We start from the raw sequence: 20308 nt of genomic DNA on the forward strand, positions 1-20308 counted from the left end.
GCATCAGGAGCAGTTTGGCCAGCAGGAGCAGGGAGGTCATTCTGCCCCTGTACACTGCACTGGTTAAGTCACACCTTGAGTACTGTGTCCAGTTCTGGGCCCCTCAGTTTAGGAAGGATGTTGACTTGCTGAAACATGTCCAGAGAAGGGCGACGAAGTTGGTGAGGGGTTTGGAACACAAGCCCTATGAGGAGAGGCTGAGGGAGCTGGGGTTGCTTAGCCTGGAGAAGAGGAGGCTCAGAGCAGATCTTATTTCTGTCCTACCTGAAAGGAGGTTGTAGGCAGGCAGAGGCTGGTCTCTTCTCCCAGGCAACCAGCACCAGAACAAGAGGACACAGTCTCAAGCTGCGCCAGGGGAGGTTTAGGCTGGAGGTTAAGAAGAAATTCTACACAGAGAGAGTGATTGACCATTAGAATGTGCTGCCCAGAAGGGGTGGTGGAGTCACCATCATTGGAGGTGTTTAGGAGGAGACTTGATAAGAGTGCTTGGTTGCATGGTTTAGTTGATTAGGTGGTGTTGGATGATAGGTTGGATGTGATGATCTCCAACCTGGTTTATTCTATTCTATTCTATTCTATTCTATTCTATCCTATCCTATCCTATTCTGTTCTATTCTGTTCTGTTACTGGGAGATAGGCCTTAAAGGCAAGGATTTGCAGTTAGCAGTAAAGGATTTACAGTACTGAAGCTGCTCTTGATTTAACATCTGTGAGAATTGCTGCAGTAGACTAAACTTGAGTTCATGGAGATGTTGTCTTGAGATTCTTCATGAGTGGTGTGCCTTTTCTAAGATCATGAAGCCATATTTATGACTTCAGTTTTGGTTGCCTGTCCAGAGAAGGAGTCTCCACCTCTCTGAGCAGAGTGATGCAGGTCTCTGGTACCATAACAACAGAGTGCTGCAGGTCTCTGGCACCCTCACAGGAAAGAAGTTTCTCCTCATGTTCAGATGGAACCTCCTGGGTTCTAGTTTATGCTTATTACCCCTTGTCCTGTGACTGGGCACTGTTGGTAAGAGGTGGGCCCCATCCTCCTGTCCCCCACCCTTTGGCTATTGATGAGCACTGAGAAGTTCCCCTCTCATTCTGCTCTTCTCAAGGCTAAATAACCCCAGGTCTCTCAGCCTTTCCTCCTCACAGAGATGCTCCAGACCCTTCAGCATCTTTGTAGCTTCCTGTGATCTGTCTTCAGTAGCTCCCTGTTTCTCTTGAGCTGGGGAGCACAGAACTGGACATAGTACCCCAGGTGTAGCTTCGGCAGGGTAGGCTGGGGGTGGAGGAGAACCTTTCTCAACCTGCCAGCCTTACTCTTCTTAATGCAGCCCGGTCTACAAGGTTAGGGAGTGTGTAGCTCCATGTAATCTCAAGCTGTCTTTTTCTTGTGCTGCAACATTTAAGTGAGTTTAGTACAGACTTCATCCTCTTATAAGCAAAAATTGGAAAGAATTATTTGATATTACTGCTAGTAGTGCCCTGTTCAGCTGTCAGGAAGACTCAAGAATTCACTCTTGGGGTCATATGAGCTTGGGCACGTCAATGTTGCAGCTGGAGTGGTTTTAATGCTCTCAAATGTGGGTCTTTCTCATAGTCGATCAGACCTTGTGAAAATGTCAGAGGTTTCCAAAATCAATTATTTCTTCTCCCTCTGGGAGGAGGTTGTGGACGTGATGAATGAAATAAAGTGTTATTTATTGCAAGAGATAATGACTAAAAATGAGAAGAAAAAAAAAAGTGTAGCAGCTACCTACATTTAAAAATAGAAAGTTATTTATACCTGTAGCATGGTGAAAGTCTGTTGTGCTGCCTGAATTTGGGAAGCAGAGCTGGGGTTCAGCTTTAGTGATAATAATTCAAGACTTTACTGATGAAGTAAACTAATTACTTATGTCACCTAATTACTCAAGTCACCATCCCTGGTCATGTTCAAAAATTGTGCAGCCATGGCACCTCAGGCCATGGTTTAGTGGGCATGGTGGTGTTGGGTTGATGGTTGGACTTGATTTTAGAGGTCTTTTCCAACCTTAGTGATTGTATGATTCTATGTGTTGAAGTTGCCTGATAGAGGTATTTGACTGCTTCATCGCCATGATATTTCATGCAAGTCAATTTACTGAGCATCAAGATATGGAGGTCCTGCTCTCTCCTCATCCAAAGCATTGTGTTGACAGCAGGAACCAAAGCAAGATGAGTTTTTCCATATAGGGAAAGGCTGAGAACTGGGATTGTTTAGGCTGGAGAAGAGCAGACTGAGAGGGGATCTCATTAATGCTGATCAATAGCTGAAGTGTAAGGGCCAAGAGAATGGGGCCAGATTCTTTTCAGTGGTGCCCAGTGACAGGACAAGAGCCAATGGACACTAAAAAAAGGGATCCAGGAATTTCCATCTGAACAGGAGGGAAAGCTTCTTGACTTTGAGGGTAACTGAGGTGCTGGAAGTCTGCCCAGAGAGCTGCTGGAGTCTCTTTCTCTGGAGAGATTCCAAACCTGCCTAGCCATTGTGAACCTGAGTAATCTGCTATGGGTGACCCTGCTTTCACAGGGTGACCCATTCAGCCCCCACCATGCTGGCATTCTGTGATTTTCCTAAATTATTGACTGATTAGCTGGAGCTGTATCATCACCTAAATGGGGTGAGATGCAGCTGGAGCAATTCATAGTCACTGTGTGGGAAAATTCATACACACTAACTTTAGAAAGAAAACCAGATGTGTTAATAACCTTTCTCACCTGAACAAGAACCCTCAGAACAAGAGAGGAACTGTACACCAGAGACCCTGGAGATTGAAAATAGAAAAGGAAAAACAAGGATGCAGGGAAAAACCAGGATGCAGGAATTCTTCTATTAGCTGCATGGGCTTCAGTATGTGAATTCTTTCAGTGTGTACAGTTTTTCTGTGGTATTTGTTCTGAAATGTCTCAGTGTACACATTAAAATTCATAGCATAAACAGCTGTTTAATTAGAGGATAAACTGTTTAAATTTATAGGGAAAAAATAGAATTTGTGAGACAGGATGATAACAAATGAAATGAATCCAAACGTATCCTGTCTGGATTTGTATTTGCTCCATACATTGATGAAGTGGAATATAAATCTCAGTATATACAGGGTTCAGTTTCAGATCTCTCACTGCAAGAAGGACATTGAGGTCCTCGAGCAGGTCCAGAGAAGAGCAGCAAAGCTGGAGAACAGGTCTGGTGAGGAGCAGCTGAGGGAATTGGGATTGTTTAATCTTGTGAATAAGAGGCTAAGGGGAAACCTTCTAGCTCTCTTTAACTTCCTGAAAGGAGGTTGGAATAAGGTGGGTGTTTGTCTGTTGTCCCAGCTTACAATAATTAGGATGAGAAGAAACAGCCTCAAGTTTCAGTACTGGAGGTTTAGGTTGGATATTAGGAACAATTTATTTCCTGAAAGGGTTGTCAAGCCCTGGACCACACTGCCCAGTACCTGTGGTGGAGTACCTGTCCCTGGAGGGGTTTAAAAGCTGTTTAGATGTGGTGCTGAAGAACATGGGTTAGTGATGGATTTGGTAGTACTGGTATAATGGTTGGACTTGATGATCTTAGAGGTCTTTTCCAACCTAAATGGTTCTGTGATTCTGTATTTTTGTCCAGATCTAGACTATTGATGTGTAGGAGAAGGGTGTTTTCGGATAGCTATAGGCGGGAGAAATACAAATCCCATGTTTGCATTATTGGTTTCATGGAAATATTTTGTGATTGTGGCATCCTTTTTAGAGTTTGTTGGGGGTTTATTTTGTTTTATTGTGGTTTAGCTTAAAAGCCTCTGAGACCAGCCAGCTCTGCCTTTGTTCTTTACTTAAAGCCAGAAGTGTGTTGTAAAATAGTCTGGATTCCTCATCCGAGCTTAATACGCCGTTATCTAACAGGATGCACTAAGTGTTCTGCCCCAGCTGCGGAACTCATCAGGCAAATGGAAAGATTAGCCCTGAAATCAAGCTTCCAACTTTTATTTCCTCACAATCAATACACAAGTAAAGCACGTTGGATTTATAATGATATTGAGATTGACTGCTTAAATCCTTTTTAAAGTTCAAAGCTGGAAACAGCTTGTGTGTACGAGCAATCCACAGTAGAGTTCCTAAGTAGGGGTTTGTGATAAATAAGTGAAATTGGGTTTGACTGAAATGGCCCATCAGGCCCATATGGGTTTAACAGGAAGATTTCAAGCTCAAAAAAAAAAAGGCAGAGATTTGGAGAAGCATCAAGCATTGGTTTCACAGCACCTGAGATTGCTTTGTGGAGTCTGTCTTCTGGGAGACATAAAGACAAGCTGCTCATTAAAAATGAGCGGCACCAGGGAGAGTGATGGAGTTTCAAGTACACTTGGGCTCTTTTAGCTCAAAAAGTTCAAAGGTGAAGGATCATATTGGTAGATGAAAAGAGTGCTGCCAGGTGTCTCAGTGAAATCTCTTTGTATAAACAGGTTATTAGAGCACATTTTTGACAACAGGAGAAAATCAAACCAAAGCAAAACTAAATACAACATCCTGATTTGAGCTAGAGCAGAATAAGTTGTGGTCAGTGATTGGATTTCTCATCTCAGTCCCTTCTCAGTGATGCCACTTCATGAAGTTCAGGGCATGTTTTCACAGCCAGTGGCTGCTTCTAGCGGTGAGAATGCTGATGGGGAGAGCAGAAGAGTTCACAGCCAGTGTCTGTCATTCATCTAGTGGCCAGCCCTAACCATTGACACCAAAAAGAAAAATGTCCTGATAATTGGGTGAAATTATAGTTAATTTATCAGCTGGCAGAACTGGATTTGATGAAACATGTTATCTTCAGTCCTGCTGTCTGGTAACTTGATCATCAGTTTTAATTGTCTATAGAAGCTGTGGAAGATGGGGGAGAAATGATCCTTGGAGCACATTTTGAAGACATTTTATGCTGTCATGGAAATCCAGCCATGGTGTCCCAAAGCCTGTTGTGGGCCCATCATCTTAGAGCTTATTTTGACCTGTTCCAAGATTTTGAGCTGTTTTCCATTGTTGCATTTGCTGACTGTATAGAAACATCGTGATACTGGGCTTTCAATCAGAATTAGGGTTCTTGATATAATCTGTGCTGATGAGAGACACAGTTATATTAGTTACATTGCAATTGAAAATATCAAAAGTTTTGGTTATTCTGTGTTCAAAACCTATAAAATATAAGGATCAAACTGACAAAAATCTGTTAATGTTTTGGTAGCTATATCTCTGTTACAAGGAGAGGCTGAAAGAGCTGGGGCTGTTGAGCCTGGAGAACAGCAGCCTGAGAGTGGATCCTCTCAATGCTCAACAAGAACTAAATGGTGAAGGTCAAGAGTATGTAGTCAGACACTTCTCCGTGGTTCCTGGAGACAGGGCAAGAGGCAATGGGCACAAATTGGAACCCAGGAGGCTCCATCTGAAGATGAAGAAGAACTTACCTGCTGTGAGCTTGCTGGAGTCCTGGACCAGGCTGCCCACAGAGGTTGTGAATTCTCCTTCTCTGGAGAGATTCTAAACACACCCTAGCTCCATCTGAATTGTAAATTGGCGTAGTAAATATCTTGAAGCAACATAGTCTTTTGTCCTAGTCTTGCAGTATGAAATTCTGGTAAGTATGGAAAGCTGGTTTGCTTAGTGAAAACTTTTGTGACTCTTGGTACAGCCATAGACAAAAGAGGAGTGGCAGCTTAATGTGTGGCTTGTTCTTGCCCTCATTTGTGTCACTTCATTCATGGCCACCCCTTACAACATCTTTATGGAGGGAGTGGGGTGTGTGTATCTGAATGACACAACTTGAATAAGGCTGAAGATGTTGGCCTTTAGGAATTATAAGAAAAAAATAAATAAATAAAAGACTACTTTAAAAGCTGTAATGAAAGTACCCTACTGAAAATCAGATTACACTACAAATAGGAATTTTATAGCTTTGTGAGCTGAAGGGCTTGCAGTGCTGGTGGCAGAAAAGGTGTCGCTGTCTTTGCTCATGCTGGACTTTCCCTAAGACTTAGAATGGATGCAGCATGAAAATGTTTGTCCTCATGACAAACAAATTCCAGTGCAGTGTTTCATAAATGGATGGTTGAGACATGCTGTGGTATGGGATCATAATCATGGTCTCTATGATGGTATCTTAGTTTACTTTTAAATGGACTGAAGCACGGGCATCATCAGACCATTTCTTATGATGGATTCTGGCTACAAGGCATTGTTTCAATCCCTTCATCCCAGCTGGGGGTGGTGAGGAGGGTGGGGAGAGGAGAGGGTGAAAGGCTGAATATCCCTACCATGTTTTTTCCCTTCTTTGTGAACTGCATTTTCTTTGTGCAGATTCTCCAGTATATCCATTTCTTTCTTGGATGCCATCTGTGGAGTTTGATATTGTTGCTCAAATGCCTTCCACTGCTCTCCTCTCCCCAGGACAAATCTTTCTGAGACAGCTCTCCTGTGCTGTATTTTGGTGAAACGTAAGATGTTAAGGTACTCAAGTGACGTGAAATGAAAAGGAGTAAGCAGTTTTTAGGATAATCAATTAAAAACCCCCACAACTCTAGTTAATGTCTCACTGAACTGAAGTTACTGAATGCAGACAGCTGTCCTCTTTCCTCTTGTTGAGGATCAAAACAATCACTTCTATCCCTCCTAAACACCATATGAAGAGATTAACGGTGAGTGATTCCTGAACTTCCCTTTGTGAAGGCAGCACTTTATCTAAGGAAGCTATTTAGGATTTTGCCTCTAGGCTCTGGTATCTCTACAGGAGCAAATGAAACTGGGAAGAAAAAGCAATTATTGAGTCATTTGGGTCACAGGAACCCTCCATGAGTGCTTCAGGCTTGAGGCAGAGTAGCTGGAAACTGCCTGGCAGAAAAGGGCCCTGGAGTGTTGGTGGACATCTGTCTAGGTATGAACCAGGTGGCCAAGAAGGCTAACAGCATCTGGACCAATGTCAGCAATACTGTGGCTAGCAGGATCAGGGAAGTGATTGCCCCCCTGTATTCAGCACTGGTGAGGCCACACCTTGAAAAGTGGGTTCAGTTTTGGGGTTCCCATTAAAAGAAGGACATTGAGCTGCTGGAGCATTTTCAGAGGAGGGCAACAAAACTGGTGAAGGGTCTGGAGAAGAGTTTTCTGAGGAGTAGCTGAGGGAATGGGATTGTTTACTCTGAAGAAAAGGAGGCTTGGGGAAGACATCTTCACCCTCTACAACTATCTGAAAGAAGGCTGGAGTCGGTGGGGGTTGGGCTCTTCTCCCAGGTAACAAGCAACAGGACAAGAAAGGCCTCAAGGTGCAGCATGGGAGGTTTAGGTTGGACATTAGAAAAAGGTTCTTCACTGAGAGAGTGGGTAAACCCTGGAACAGGCTGCCTGGGGAAATGGTGGAGTCCCTATCCCTGGAGATATTTAAAACCCTTGTAGATGTGGTGCTGTGGGACATGGTTTAGTGGTGATCCGGCAATGCTGCATTAACAGTCGGACTTGATGTTATTAAAGGTCTCTTTGAACCAAAAAATGATTCTATGATTCTATTTATTATGTTTAGATATTTTCTTATTAACTCCAGCTGCATGTGCTTGGGCATGTTTTGGTGATAGCTGTCCTTGGAGAGCTAACAGGAAAAGTGAAGGTAAAATTGCAATAAAACCTAAGTGAGGATAAACACATTATCCATAATAATTAAATTAATAAGGGCAGCTTCTGTTACCAACATAAGAAATCACAAACAGATGTTGAGTGGAAAAGAGCTACCTATGGTATGTGTTTGCTCCCTTGGCTGACAGAAGGTGAAGTGCTGCAGAATGACCTCATTCCTCTCTACCTGAAAAGAGGTTGTAGTGAGGTGGGGGTTGGTCTCTTCCCCCTAGTACTGGGGGAAAGAATGAGAGGGAATGGTCTGAAATTGTGCCAGGGAAGGTTTTAAGTTGGACATTAGGAAAATTAGATGTTAGGAATGGTCAGTCATTAGAACAGGTTGCCCAGGGAGGTGATGGAGTTATTGTCTCTTGAGGTGTTCAAGAAATGTGTGGACGTGGTGCTTCAGGATGTGACTTATTGGCCATGGTGGTCTTAGGTCAATGTCTGGACTTAATGATCTTAGAGGTCTTTTCCAGCTGAAACAATTTTATGATTTTGTTATTCAAGTGTCTGCTGGATGGTTAATGTGTGGTTGAAGTATGGGCCAGGAGGTAAACTACTTTCTCTGCCAGGCAAGATGACCGAATTTTTTCACACATATAATAAAGGGCTTTTGTGCACTCCTGGGTGGCAGCTATAAAAATAAATTAAGTGAATCCTTCAATATAAACTATATAAAAGATGTGTTCAGTTGCCTTTTTGTTTTTCTCAGGAGGCTTATTCCACTGCCAGGATATCTTTTGAATTTTTAATTCTGTTTTAAGTATGTGAGAGGAAGATCCTTCTGTGGGTTATTTGTAGGTCAAAGCTTTATGTTGAAATGTTTTAGGCAGTTTATACAAAAGACTCCTGCATTTTGAAGCAGGGTTTTGTCATGCATTTGTGATAAACAAGATAGAAAACATCTGGGAAATCTGCCTTTGAGGTTTGTCTCTTCTCCCAGGCAACCAGCACCAGAACAAGAGTACACAGTCTCAAGCTGCACCAGGGGAGGTTTAGGCTGGATGTTAGGAAGAAATTCTTCATAGAGAGTGGTTGCCCTTTGGAATGGGCTGCCTGGGGAGGTGGTGGATTCACCATCACTGGAGGTGTTTAGGAGAGACTGGATGGGGTGCTTGGTGCCGTGGTTTAGTTGATTAGAGGGTGTTGGATGATAGGTTAGACTCGATGATCTCTAAGGTCTCTTCCAACCTGGTCTGGTCTATCCTATCCTATCCTATCCTATCCTATCCTATCCTATCCTATCCTATCCTATCCTACCCTACCCTACCCTACCCTACCCTACCCTACCCTACCCTACCCTACCCTATTCTATTCTATTCTATTCTATTCTATTCTATTCTATTCTATTCTATTCTATTCTTATCATAGTTTTGACCATGACAGGTTGAGTCTGCTCTGAAATGCACATACATCACCTGTCTCCCTTTTGCCACTAGTGTGCCCAGTGTGACCATATAAAACTGTAAGTTAATGACAAGGATCAGGGCTTTGCTGGCCACTAAACAAGTTCCAGAGGCTCTCTATGAACCCTTCTGCCCTCCAAAATAAAAGAAAAAAGGGAATAAGGGAGAGAGAGTGACAGGGTGGGGAAGAAACTAAATCAGCTGGGATGGAAAGAACAATCCAACGAAATAGAGACAAAGATAAAACCAATATGGAGCCCAACCCCTGATGGCAGTGATGTCACCATTGCCGCCACTGATGCTGGAGGCAGGCACTGGGGAAGTCCCAGACTGGACTCAGCAGCAGATGGCAACCAGCTTCAGGAGCAGGATTCTGAAAAGGGATTGAGGAGCACACAGATTAGGATTGAAGGCAAAATGGACAGAGGCCTCCAGTGACACCAACCATTGAAGAAGACACTTGACCCTGTTGATCCTGAAGATACCATCTGTGGGATGGAGTCCCTTGTTGGTCAGCTGAGAGCCACCTGTCCTGTCCGTTCCTCCCCACCGGTGCCACCCCTGGCTTCCTGCCTCCCAAGGTGGGGGGCACAAGATGGAAATCCCAGCATGGTGGGGGTTGTTCTTTGGAGTTTGTTGATTTTTCTCTTAATTTTACTTTTTCCCCCAGGGCTTTGTGCTAAAGTCCAGTAACCCAAATTCTGAGTTTTCCCTCAGTATCTATTAGGCAAGTACCATGTTTTAGAACACATTTTATTTGCCCAAATGTGGGCTGGTTTCCAAGGAAAGCTCAAGCTGACAGGTCTGTCTTCCACAAAACACAGCTTCATTACAGTGTCCCCTGTCACCAAAAGGGAAATGTTTTTGGAGACATTTGTGTAGATTCTGTTTCTGTCAGGTAAGAGGAAGGGGAACAGAGAGAACAATTGTAAATGTTTTATGAACATTCAGTGAGCTTTTGAAGTCTGAGAAATAGCATCTTTAAATGTGTATCCCAAACGATTATTTTCTGTGTTCTGTCACCGCCTGTGACATTGCTGGAAATGGGTCTATGAATTTGGAACTCTCTGGCATCCTCATGCCACCCTTTAAACATATGTTCACAGAATCATGGAATCCCAGCATCCCAGCGTGGTGTGGGTTGGAAGTGACACCTAGAGATCATCTTGTCTAAGCCCCTGCCAAAGCAGGGTCACCCACAGTAGGTTGCACAGGATCAAAATGTCCAGACCATTTTGGAATCTCTCCAGAGAAAGAGACTCCACAACCTCTCTGGGCAGCCTGCTGCATGTCTCTGACACCCTCAAAGAAGTTTTAACTCACATTCAGGTGGAACCTTCTGGGTTCCAGTTTGTGCCCATTGCCCCTCATCCTGTGACTGGGAACCACTGAAAAGAGTCTGTCCCCATCCTCTTGCACTTCAGCTCCTGCTGAGCATTGATAAGATCCCCTCTCAGGCTGCTCTTCTCCAGGCTAAACAGCCCCAAGTCTCTTAGCATTTCCTCCTCACAGAGATGCTGCAGTCCCTTCAGCATCTTTGTAGCTTCCACTGGACTCTCTCCAGTAGTTCTCTGTCTCTCTTGAACTGGGAAGCAGAGAGCTGGACAAAGTATTGTAGATGTGGCATGGTTTGGGCAGAGAAGAAGGCGAGGAGAACCTCTCCCAGCCTGCTTCAAATAAAACTTCACACACGCTAGGATAAATACAGTGTGTTCTTTATCCCCTTTACTTTAAATAGTTGCTTTCATCTTAAAATCTGTTCTTTGTTTAAGCTCATACACTTTTTTGAGATCCAAAGAGACTTAACTAAATAAAAATAGAAGTCCACAAAGAAGGGCTACATTCAGACAATGACATATTTGTATTGAACTGGATTTGGATGGTTAAATAGATAATTGCAGTTGAAAGACTCGTAGGTTCTAATAATTGTGTTGCATCCTGTGAATTTGTCAATTCAATTCCTCTCAGGAATCCAAAAACATCTATAAAATGCAGCAGAAGCCAAAGAATCTTGATAAGATATGTGTCTCCTGATTTACTTATAAATATTTCAGTTGGTGCAGAATTGATCCCTTACAATGCAGTTTGTGTATTTAAAGTGATTAAACTGTATAGCAGTCAAAGTGTGTTTTGATTGTTATTAGAAAGTCTGATAGCAAAAAATGGGCAGATTCTCTCAAGTGGGTGAGCTGATTACCAACATTTGCCCATGTTTCAAAACAGTGACATTATAAGAGATGATAAAGGCAACAAATAATTATTCAGATTTTACCATTTCTTCTTCATGTCATATGTAGACAACTTTTTATCAAGTGGAAATCTTCTACAGTAAGAGTTTCACAGGTAGAAAACAGAGAAGGTGCTGCAGAAGAAGGCTTGAGAAGCTCAATAGATACTGAAAAGTTACCAGCAGGACAAAGAGTTGGTTCTTGCCCTCTAATCTACTCTTTTGAGACTCCACCTGGAGTACTGCATCCAGTTCTGGTGCCCCCAACATAAGAAGGAAATTGAACTGTTGAGCAGGTCCAGAGGAGGGCCATGAAGATATTCAGGTGGCTGGAGCCCTCCCTACATGCACAGACTGCAAGAATTAGGGCTACTCAGCTTGGAGAAAAGAAGGCTCGAGGGAGACCTTAAGGATGCCTTCTAGTACCTGAAGGGGGCCTCCAAGAAAGCTGGGGAGGGACATTTTACAAAGGCTTGTGGTGACAAGATGAGGGGGAACGACTTTAAGCTGGAAGAAGCTAGATTTAGAATGGATATTAGGAAGAAATTCTTTACAATGAGGGTGTTGAGATGCTGGCCCAGTTTGCCCAGGGAGGTGGTAGAAGCCCCATCCCTGGAAATGTTCCAGCTCAGGTTGTTTGGGATTTTGAGCAACCTGATCTGTTTGAAGGCATGCCTCCTGAGTGCAGGGAAGAGTGGACTAGAAGACCTTTAAAGGTTCTTTCCATCCTAAAGCATTCTATGAAGAAATGAAATTATTTCATGTACAAATAATTTCTCTTGATGAGTTCATGCTTTTGAAGTTCTTCTCATGAACCTCAACTGTACACTGGGACTCACATTAGGAAGGATGAACTTCAGTGAGGCAAAACTTGTCAGATATAATCACAGGATTGTCATCCAGTTCCAACCCCCCTGCCATGGGCAGAGGCACCTCGCACTAGAGCAGGTTGCCCACAGCCACATTCAGCCTGGCCTTAAAAACCTCCAGGGATGGGGCTTCTACCATCTCCCTGGGCAACCTGTTCCAGTGTCTCACCACCCTCATGGTGAAGAACTTCTTGCTAATGTCTACTCTAAATCTCCTCTCCTGTAGCTTGGGTCTGTTCCCCCTAGTCCTATCACTACCTGACATCCTAAGTAGTCCCTCACCAGCTTTCTCGTAGGCCCTCTTGAGATAATGGAAGGCCACAATAAGGTCTCCTTGGAGCCTTCTCTTCTCCAGACTGAACAGCCCCAACTCTCTCTATCTGTCTCCATAGGAGAGGTGCTCCAGCCCTCTGCTCATCCCAGTGGCCCTGCTCTGGACATGCTCCAGCACATTTATATCTTTCTTGCAATAGGGATTCCAGAACTGGACATAGTACTCCAGATGGGGTCTCACCAGAGCAGTGTAGAGGAGGAGAACCACCTCTCTCTACCTGCTTCTATTCTACTTTCTGATAAGATTTTTTGTAACACCATTTACACTATACCAAGAAAAATGAGTTGTGGTTGTTAGAGGGTTTTTTTCCCTTTCTTTTTCTTTTTAAGCTAAGTTTTGTCTATCTCCTATTTTAATGCAGCTTGGCAAGGTTCAGCCTGCTGTGCCTATGGCCAGATAGGAAGGATGATGAATAGCCCTGGAGTTGAGCTTTGTTTGAACAGCTGCAGAATTCACTTTAATATGGACTGAAATCTCCATGACAAGGTTTATATTTGTTTTCCTGAATAGGAAAGATGTCATTCTGCACTGGAGGGAAACATCAAAGAAAAACAGGAGTTTTGTAACCCTGTGTTGTTCTCCTGCTAAAAGAGAATGGTGTAAAAAAGCAGAAGAAGCATCCTCAAAACAAAGAGAAAAGCAAAGTTTCTCTGGGTTTTTATGGATAACACGAGATTCGATTCTTCTGAATTCCTGACACCAAATTTTCCCCTGTCCCAGCTTGGGATCCTTTCCAAATTACTTAGAGAAGAATGGAGGAAAGAGAGGTCATAATATTATTTTCTTTTGTAGAATGTGAAGCTTTTTGAGGTAGATGTGATGTATCATACCAGAGGTGCTGATCCCACCAACATAAAAAACTGGTACCTGTTTGCATACCTCAAACATCTAGTTCTTCCCTTACTGCGAAGAAAAAAACCCAAGAGGCATGACTGGGGCATGGAAGTGTTTGGTTTTTGTGAAGAATATTAATCATTCCATCTTTGGAAGTACTTAGATCTATTTTTTTTTGCTGGCTTGGTTTTGATACATCCTGATTATTGTGTTACAGGACAGAATTTATCTGCAACTCTAAGTATGACCTTGACAAGGAGGTCAAGGGAGGTTCTCCTCCTCTTCTACTCTGCCCTACTCAGTCCATGTCTGGAGTATTCTGTCCAGTTGTGGGCTAAAACAGGGAATTACTGCAGAGAGTCCACTGGAGATCTCTAAAAATGCTGAGGGGATGGGAGTATCTCTGTAAAGAGGGAAGGCTGAGAGACCTGGGGCTGGTTTAGCCCGGAATAGAGCAGCAGAGATAACATCTTCTCAATGCTCAGCAATATCTGAAGGGCAGTTGTGCAGGTGCAAGAGGATGGGGCCAGACTCTTTCCAGTGTTGCCCAGTCACAGGGCAAGAGACAAGGAGCACAAACTGTAATCCAGGAGATTCCATCTGAACATGAGGAGAAACTTACTTGCTGTAAGGGTGCTGGAGCCCTGGAGCAGTCTGCCCAGAGTGGTTGTGGAGAATCCTTCTCTGGAGAGATTCCAAACCCACCTGGGCATTGTGACCCTGATTCTGCTGTGGGTGACCCTGCTTTTGTAGGGAGTTTGGGCTAGATGATCTACAGGGGTCTCTTCTAACCTCCAACATGTTGGAATTCTGTGATTTTACCCTTGGGACTTTGTTTTGATGACAAGAGGGAAATGTTAATTAATAAATGCAGAATCATTTGGCTTAAAAGATCTGTTAAAACTCCCCAGCTACACTGAGTCATGTGGCTGTTGTTAGGATTAGAGATTCAGAGCCCATTACCTGCCCCCCTGGCTGAATTTCTCTCTTTGTGTTTCTCTGACAGGTTCCTGTACATTTGATGAGCCACTCAGTTCCTGTGGCTACAGTCAGTCTGATGATGATGATCTCAACTGGGACCAGGTGAACACACCGATAAAGCCCTCCTCATCTCAAGGGATGCCATCAGGTTGGTCATCAATTTTGCTTTCCTTTTGACATTAGCTTAGGTCCTTTTTAGCATTCCTGACATTATACTATTAAAATGTTGCATTTACTGTGCTTAAAAGACAATTTGATACTATTATTTAATGTACTTTGTGCACTGCATGGGGTTGGACCTCATTTCAGGTCAGCAGCCCTTGTACTCTGCTGAACTAAAGATATATTTATAGAATTGTGGAATCACAGAAGGGCTTGGATTGGAAGAAACATTAAAGATCACCCAGTTCCAACACCCCTGGTATAGATACAGACACCTTCCACTAGATCAGGTTGCTCAAGGCCCTGTCCAACCTGGCCTTGAACAGCTTCAAGGATGGGGCACCCACAGCCTCCCTGGGCAACCTGTTTCAGTGTCTCACAACCTTCGTTGTAAAGAATTTCTTCCTACTATCCACTTAATATCCACTTCTCAAGCTTAAATCCACTCTCCCTCATTCCATCACTACCAGCCCGTGTTAAAACTCTCCCCCCAGCTTTCTTGTAAGGCCCCTTCAGGTACTGGAAGACTACTATAAGGTCTCTTTGGATCCTTCTCTTCTCCAGGCTGAACAGCCCCTGTCACCAGAGGGAAGGTGCTCCAGCCCTCTGATCATATTCTAACACTACAGTCATTCCTTTACCACTTAAGGCCCACAGATGCATAAACTTTTTCCATTGGTTATTCCTTTTTCTTTTTCTTTTTCTTTTTCTTTTTCTTTTTCTTTTTCTTTTTCTTTTTCTTTTTCTTTTTCTTTTTCTTTTTCTTTTTCTTTTTCTTTTTCTTTTTCTTTTTCTTTTTCTTTTTCTTTTTCTTTTTCTTTTTCTTTTTCTTTTTTTTTTTTAAATCTTGGCATATTAAGAGTTTCTCTTCCCCTATGCACTGATTTCCATCCCCTGAGGGGATGATTACCCACAGCCCACCTCAGCATCTTCTTCAGCTTTTATAGACTAAGCCTCCAGCAGTTATTGTCACCTAAAAGTAGCCAAAACAGAAGGAACACTCATAAAACCTCTGGTTGGAGCATTATAGAACTTTTGGGAAAAGCACAGTCTAGAAAAGATTGCCCAGCAGCTGTCCAGCTTAACTGAGCCTTTGAATTTAGTATAAATATATCCAGAACACCTAAAAGCATTGAAAATGGATGCCCTGGTGTTCCACATCCATTTAATTTAGTTCTCTAAAGCACCTGTCATGTACTTTGACATCTGTGTAAATTGTCTTTAATAGTTGGTTGTCTCATGAAAATGTTCCTCCCTTATTTTTAGGTAAAGAAAGTAGGAGACAAGTATAGGAATCTCCAGAAGTCAAAAATTTCTTCTCCAAAAGGGTTGTCAAGCCCTGGAGCAGGCTGCCCAGGGAAGTGCTGGAGTCACCATCCTCAGAGGGAGTTCAAAGCCATATAAATGTGGTGCTGAGGGACATGGTTTAGTGGTGATCTGGCAGTGTTAGATTAACGGTTGGACCTGATGATCTAAAAGGTCTCTTCCAACCAAAACACTTCTATGAACTGAAGTGCTTTCTCCTTCATCACTCTGATTCCTCTGGCAGAGGTAGGACTCCCAGCTTCAAGCTGAGCATTCATTTTGCTTGAGTCATGGCACTTGGATCATCATACTAGATTGAGTTCATCATCCCAGATAAAGGAGGTTCTTGCAAATTCCTTTTCAAACTGGCTTCTGTCCAGTGGTCTTGGCACATACTGCTAACAATTTTCTGGACTATTTCATTAGTGCTTAATATTGTTTCTCAAGTTGGAGCACACACACATAGTTTATCAGTCATTTTGGCTTGCAGTAGAAGATATACATTCCTTTTCTCCACCATGCCACTGGAAATTCTCTTTCTCTTCCAAATTTCATTCATTACTCTCCCCAGTTGGGTTTTGTGAAAGCAGTTATTATGTTTTTCTGTCTTGGCAGCCAGGAGAGGTTCAAATCTATGTTCTTTCCTGTGATGACCACAGGCTTCAGGATGTTCTGGCCTGTTTTGGTTTCCCAGGGGCAAGAGTCCAGACTAGGGACTGGTATTTTTATGGAAGCAAAATGAGATCTGTGTAACTTTATTTATCAGATGTCATACAAGTCATTTCTTATTTGTCTTCCTGCCTTTTTTATCAGCAGACCAAAATAAAGTTCTGGTGATCAAGTGAAAAAGGTATTATGTATGGTAATAAATTGTATTTAGAGTTTAGGGAGTTTGATTTCTGCCCATAAAGGAAGTGAAATATGCTTTGGGAGTCTTGGGTCAGAAGATGAACGAGTTAGTCTGAGGAGGGCTGCGGATATTGGTGCCTTAAAAGGTCAAAAACCCCTTGGAGAGGGAATGAAATGCTTGCTTTTTGCAAATCAGATGCTGTGTGTCTAAGGGCACGCTTCAGTCAAGTGGGATCTAATATTTCCTCATAATTTAATCGAGACATTATTTTCCTGTACTTGTTCAAAACATCATCTTAATGATTTTAATTAGTTTTTGGGGTAGCCTTGGCCCAGAGAGTTCCACGATAAGCTTCAAAAACTGATTTCAAGTAGTTTGTCAGCAGTTTCTGAGCTACATATTGCAGAAAAAAATAACTTCAGATGCTAATGAAAAGAATGTCTCAGATTAATGGTTTGTGGGGAATTGTTGGCTTAGAAGCCAAATGCTTGGTACAACAATATTGTAATGCTAGACTGAAACAAGAGCTCTCAGTTCGGTAGTCCCTTGTCAGGAGCAAAAAAAATTAACGCACATAACATTCCTAATTTCAGGCAATATGCTCCAGTGAGTGAGCTGATGTCAATATACAATGGTTTGTGTAATCTGGTGGCAGTCAGGGAGAAGCCCAGTAGTTGTGGCATTTGATTTATTTTAGTCTGCATGAGGCTGTGCAGAGCAGAGCTCTGCTTCAGATAGATAAATATTTTGGCTTGATGTGTTATTTCAGCGGGACAAAAGACATGTCATGTGATGTTCATGTATATCTGTGTGTGCACATTCACGCACACAAGACATCTCTACCCCTTGTTGAACATAAATAGGTGATTATGAAATCTGGTTTTAGATGAAAATTAGCAATTTGCATCAAAGATAATAATAAAAAATGTTTGATTTTGTTTTGGTTTTTGGTGGTGTTTTTTTTTCAGTGAACTTTAATCCTAGTTGGATTGTTCCTGTGTGTCCAGGTTACAGCTAGAGCAGAGCCAATTCTGGTCAGGGATTTGGCTTCTAAGCTCATCCTCTGCTAAGTGAGGGCCCTCTCTAAAGTTCAGGGCAGGTTTACACACCGGTGCTGCTTCTAGCAGCCACTAGCAAGACTGATAGGGAAAGTTACTGCCAAGGCTTGGGCTGCAGGAAATTGGCTTGGACTTTCACCTCTCCTGATCACAAGCACTGTCATATCTTTTGCCCCACCTTGCAGGGCAGGAAGTCAGAGGTGGCACTTGTGGCATGGATGGGACAGGACAGGTGACTCTCAACTGACTAACAAGGGATTCCATCCCATGGATGGCATCTTCAGGATCAAACTGAGGGATCACCAAGATCAAGCCTCTTTTTCAATGGCTGGTGTCCCATGAGGAATTCTGCCTTCAATCCCAATCCACATGTTCCTGAGTCCTATTCTAGAATCTAGCTCCTGAATCTGATTCTTATCTGCTGCTGAGTCCTGTCTGGGACTTCCCCAATGCCCACCTCCAGCATCAGCAGTGACAATGGTGACAACATTGCCAGTAGGGATTTGGTTTGGTATTAGCTTGTATTTCATTGCCTCTGTTTCATTGGATTGTTCTTATTTCCATCCCCAATGATTTAGTATCTCTCATAACCCATCAGTCTCTAACCCTTCTTCCCTTTCTCTTACCTTTGGGAAGGCAGAGAGCCTCTGGCACATGTCTAGTGGCCAGCCCAGCTCTGACCTGTGACGCTGTCATAGAGAAATGCAAAGCCATTGCTACTAAAGCAGGCAGGGTGCTAGCTCTATAATTTTTGTGATAAATATAAACATGACCTTTAAGGAATCACAACTAATCTGCAATTGCATTAAACAGACCCAAACAGCAATGACACATATATATTTCTGTAGATATTTGGATGGATTAAATGAGAGAGGTTAATCCACTGCTCTTCTGTTTGGAGTGTCCTTTGACTGAGGGAGGGTAAATGCTGTAGGAAGAGCAGCTCTTCCTTTTCTCAGCCTCTATCTGTTCCAAAAATGTCTGTTTATAAACAGTGTCAAACCTATAATTATAGAAACACTTAGTTGTTATTAATTCCATCTTGCTTTGGCCTACAAAACATTTACAGCAGTTAGATATCAATGTGTAGCTATAACACATCCTTACAATTCACAAGCTGAAGAATTAATATATGTGTAAATAAAATAGATAGGCACATGTATGTGGGGATGCCAGTTTGATACTTGAGAACAGCTGGCACATAGCAGTGAAGAGAAGAGAAGGAAGGGTCAGAGCTATGAGTTAGGGGAGTCAGGAATAGTCTGAGGAATTAGTAGCATAAGATTTGACTCACAACTTAAGTACTGGGTTCAGTTTTGGGACCCCCACTACAAGAAGGACATTGAGGTTCTGGAGGGAGTTCAGAGCAGGGCAGCAAATCTGGAGAAAGGTCTAGAGAACAGGTCTTGTAAGGAGTGGATAGGGGAACTGGGGTTGTTTAGCCTAGAGAAAGCGAGACTGCGAGGAGACCTCACTCTCTACAACTCCATGAAAAGAGATTTTAGTGAGATGAAAGTCAGTCTCTTCTCCCAAGGATTAAGCAAAAAGATGAGAAGAAAGGACCTCAAGTTAGGTGTTAGAAAGGACCTCTGGAGATCATCTAGTCCAGTCCCTCTACTAAAGCAGGGCCACTGAGATTACAACATCCAGGCAGGGTTGAAATCTCTTCAGAGAGGGAGACTCCACAACCTCTCTGGGCAGCCTGCTCCAGAGCTCCAGCAACCTCACAGCAAAGAAATTTCTCCTCCTGTTCACGTAGAAACTGCTGAGCTCCAATTTGTGCCCATTGCCCCTTGTCCTTTCCATGGGCACAGCTGAAAAGAGTCTGATCCCATCCTGTTGTCCCCAGCCCTTTAGCTCTTGCTGAGCACTGGTCAGATGCCCTCTCAATATTCTCTTCTTCAGACACAACAGCCCCAGGCCTCTCACCTTTTCCTCCTCACAGAGATGCTCCAGTCCCATCAGCATCTCTGTAGCCTGTGTTGGACTCTGTCCAGTAGTTCTTCATCTCTCTGAGAATGAGTAGCCCAGAACTGGGTACAATAGAATCACAAAATACTCTCTATGTAGGAGGAACAGCATTTTTATCATGAGTATCTACTCTTCCCTAATTCTTAGCAGTATCTATGCAGTGTCTGCAGAAATTGTGTGCATTCTTTCTATTAATTAGTGTTTAAAATGGCATTTTGATGCCTAGTTAGCAGGCATGCAGAACTAGGAGATATTCCATGAACCAAGATACTGTTCTAAAGGATTATTTAATGTTATGTGATGTGGAGTAGTTGTGTGTGGGGAAAAAAAAGTGCTTTGTTGTTTAATTGTATGTAGAAGAGTTGTGATCTGTTTTGAAGAGAGATAAACCTTAAGTGATCAGTTGGCATATCTATATTAAAGCCAAATGTGATGTCCTACCACATAAAATTGTGGTATTTTTGGGTTTGACAAATATTTTATCATGAAGTATATTTTAGCACTGCACTGTGTTTGTGTTTCAGATTACAGTTTTACATTCATATGCCAGAGAATTCGATATATTTCCTATTCAGTGTTGCTTCTCCCAGGTTATTTTAAGTAGATGCACCTTTAATTCTCCTGAATATCATCCAGAGACAATGCAAAGTGTTGTCATGGTGCAGTGGTTGCACCATCTTTACTGTGT

General features: G+C 42.8%; 1 protein-coding gene across 16 annotated transcripts in view; it reads left to right on the plus strand.

Moving 5' to 3' along the window:
- PTPRM (protein tyrosine phosphatase receptor type M) overlaps window positions 1-20308 on the plus strand; it is a 514813-nt gene that overhangs the window by 99789 nt on the left and 394716 nt on the right. For all 16 annotated transcript variants that reach the window (XM_054164442.1, XM_009909925.2, XM_054164443.1 and 13 more), the window contains exon 2: window positions 14300-14422. In XM_054164442.1, coding sequence (XP_054020417.1) covers window positions 14300-14422 — 123 coding nt within the window. The remainder of the gene's footprint in view (window positions 1-14299; window positions 14423-20308) is intronic.

This window comes from Dryobates pubescens, chromosome 9 (assembly GCF_014839835.1).
Source record: "Dryobates pubescens isolate bDryPub1 chromosome 9, bDryPub1.pri, whole genome shotgun sequence".
Taxonomy (NCBI): Eukaryota; Metazoa; Chordata; class Aves; order Piciformes; family Picidae; genus Dryobates; species Dryobates pubescens.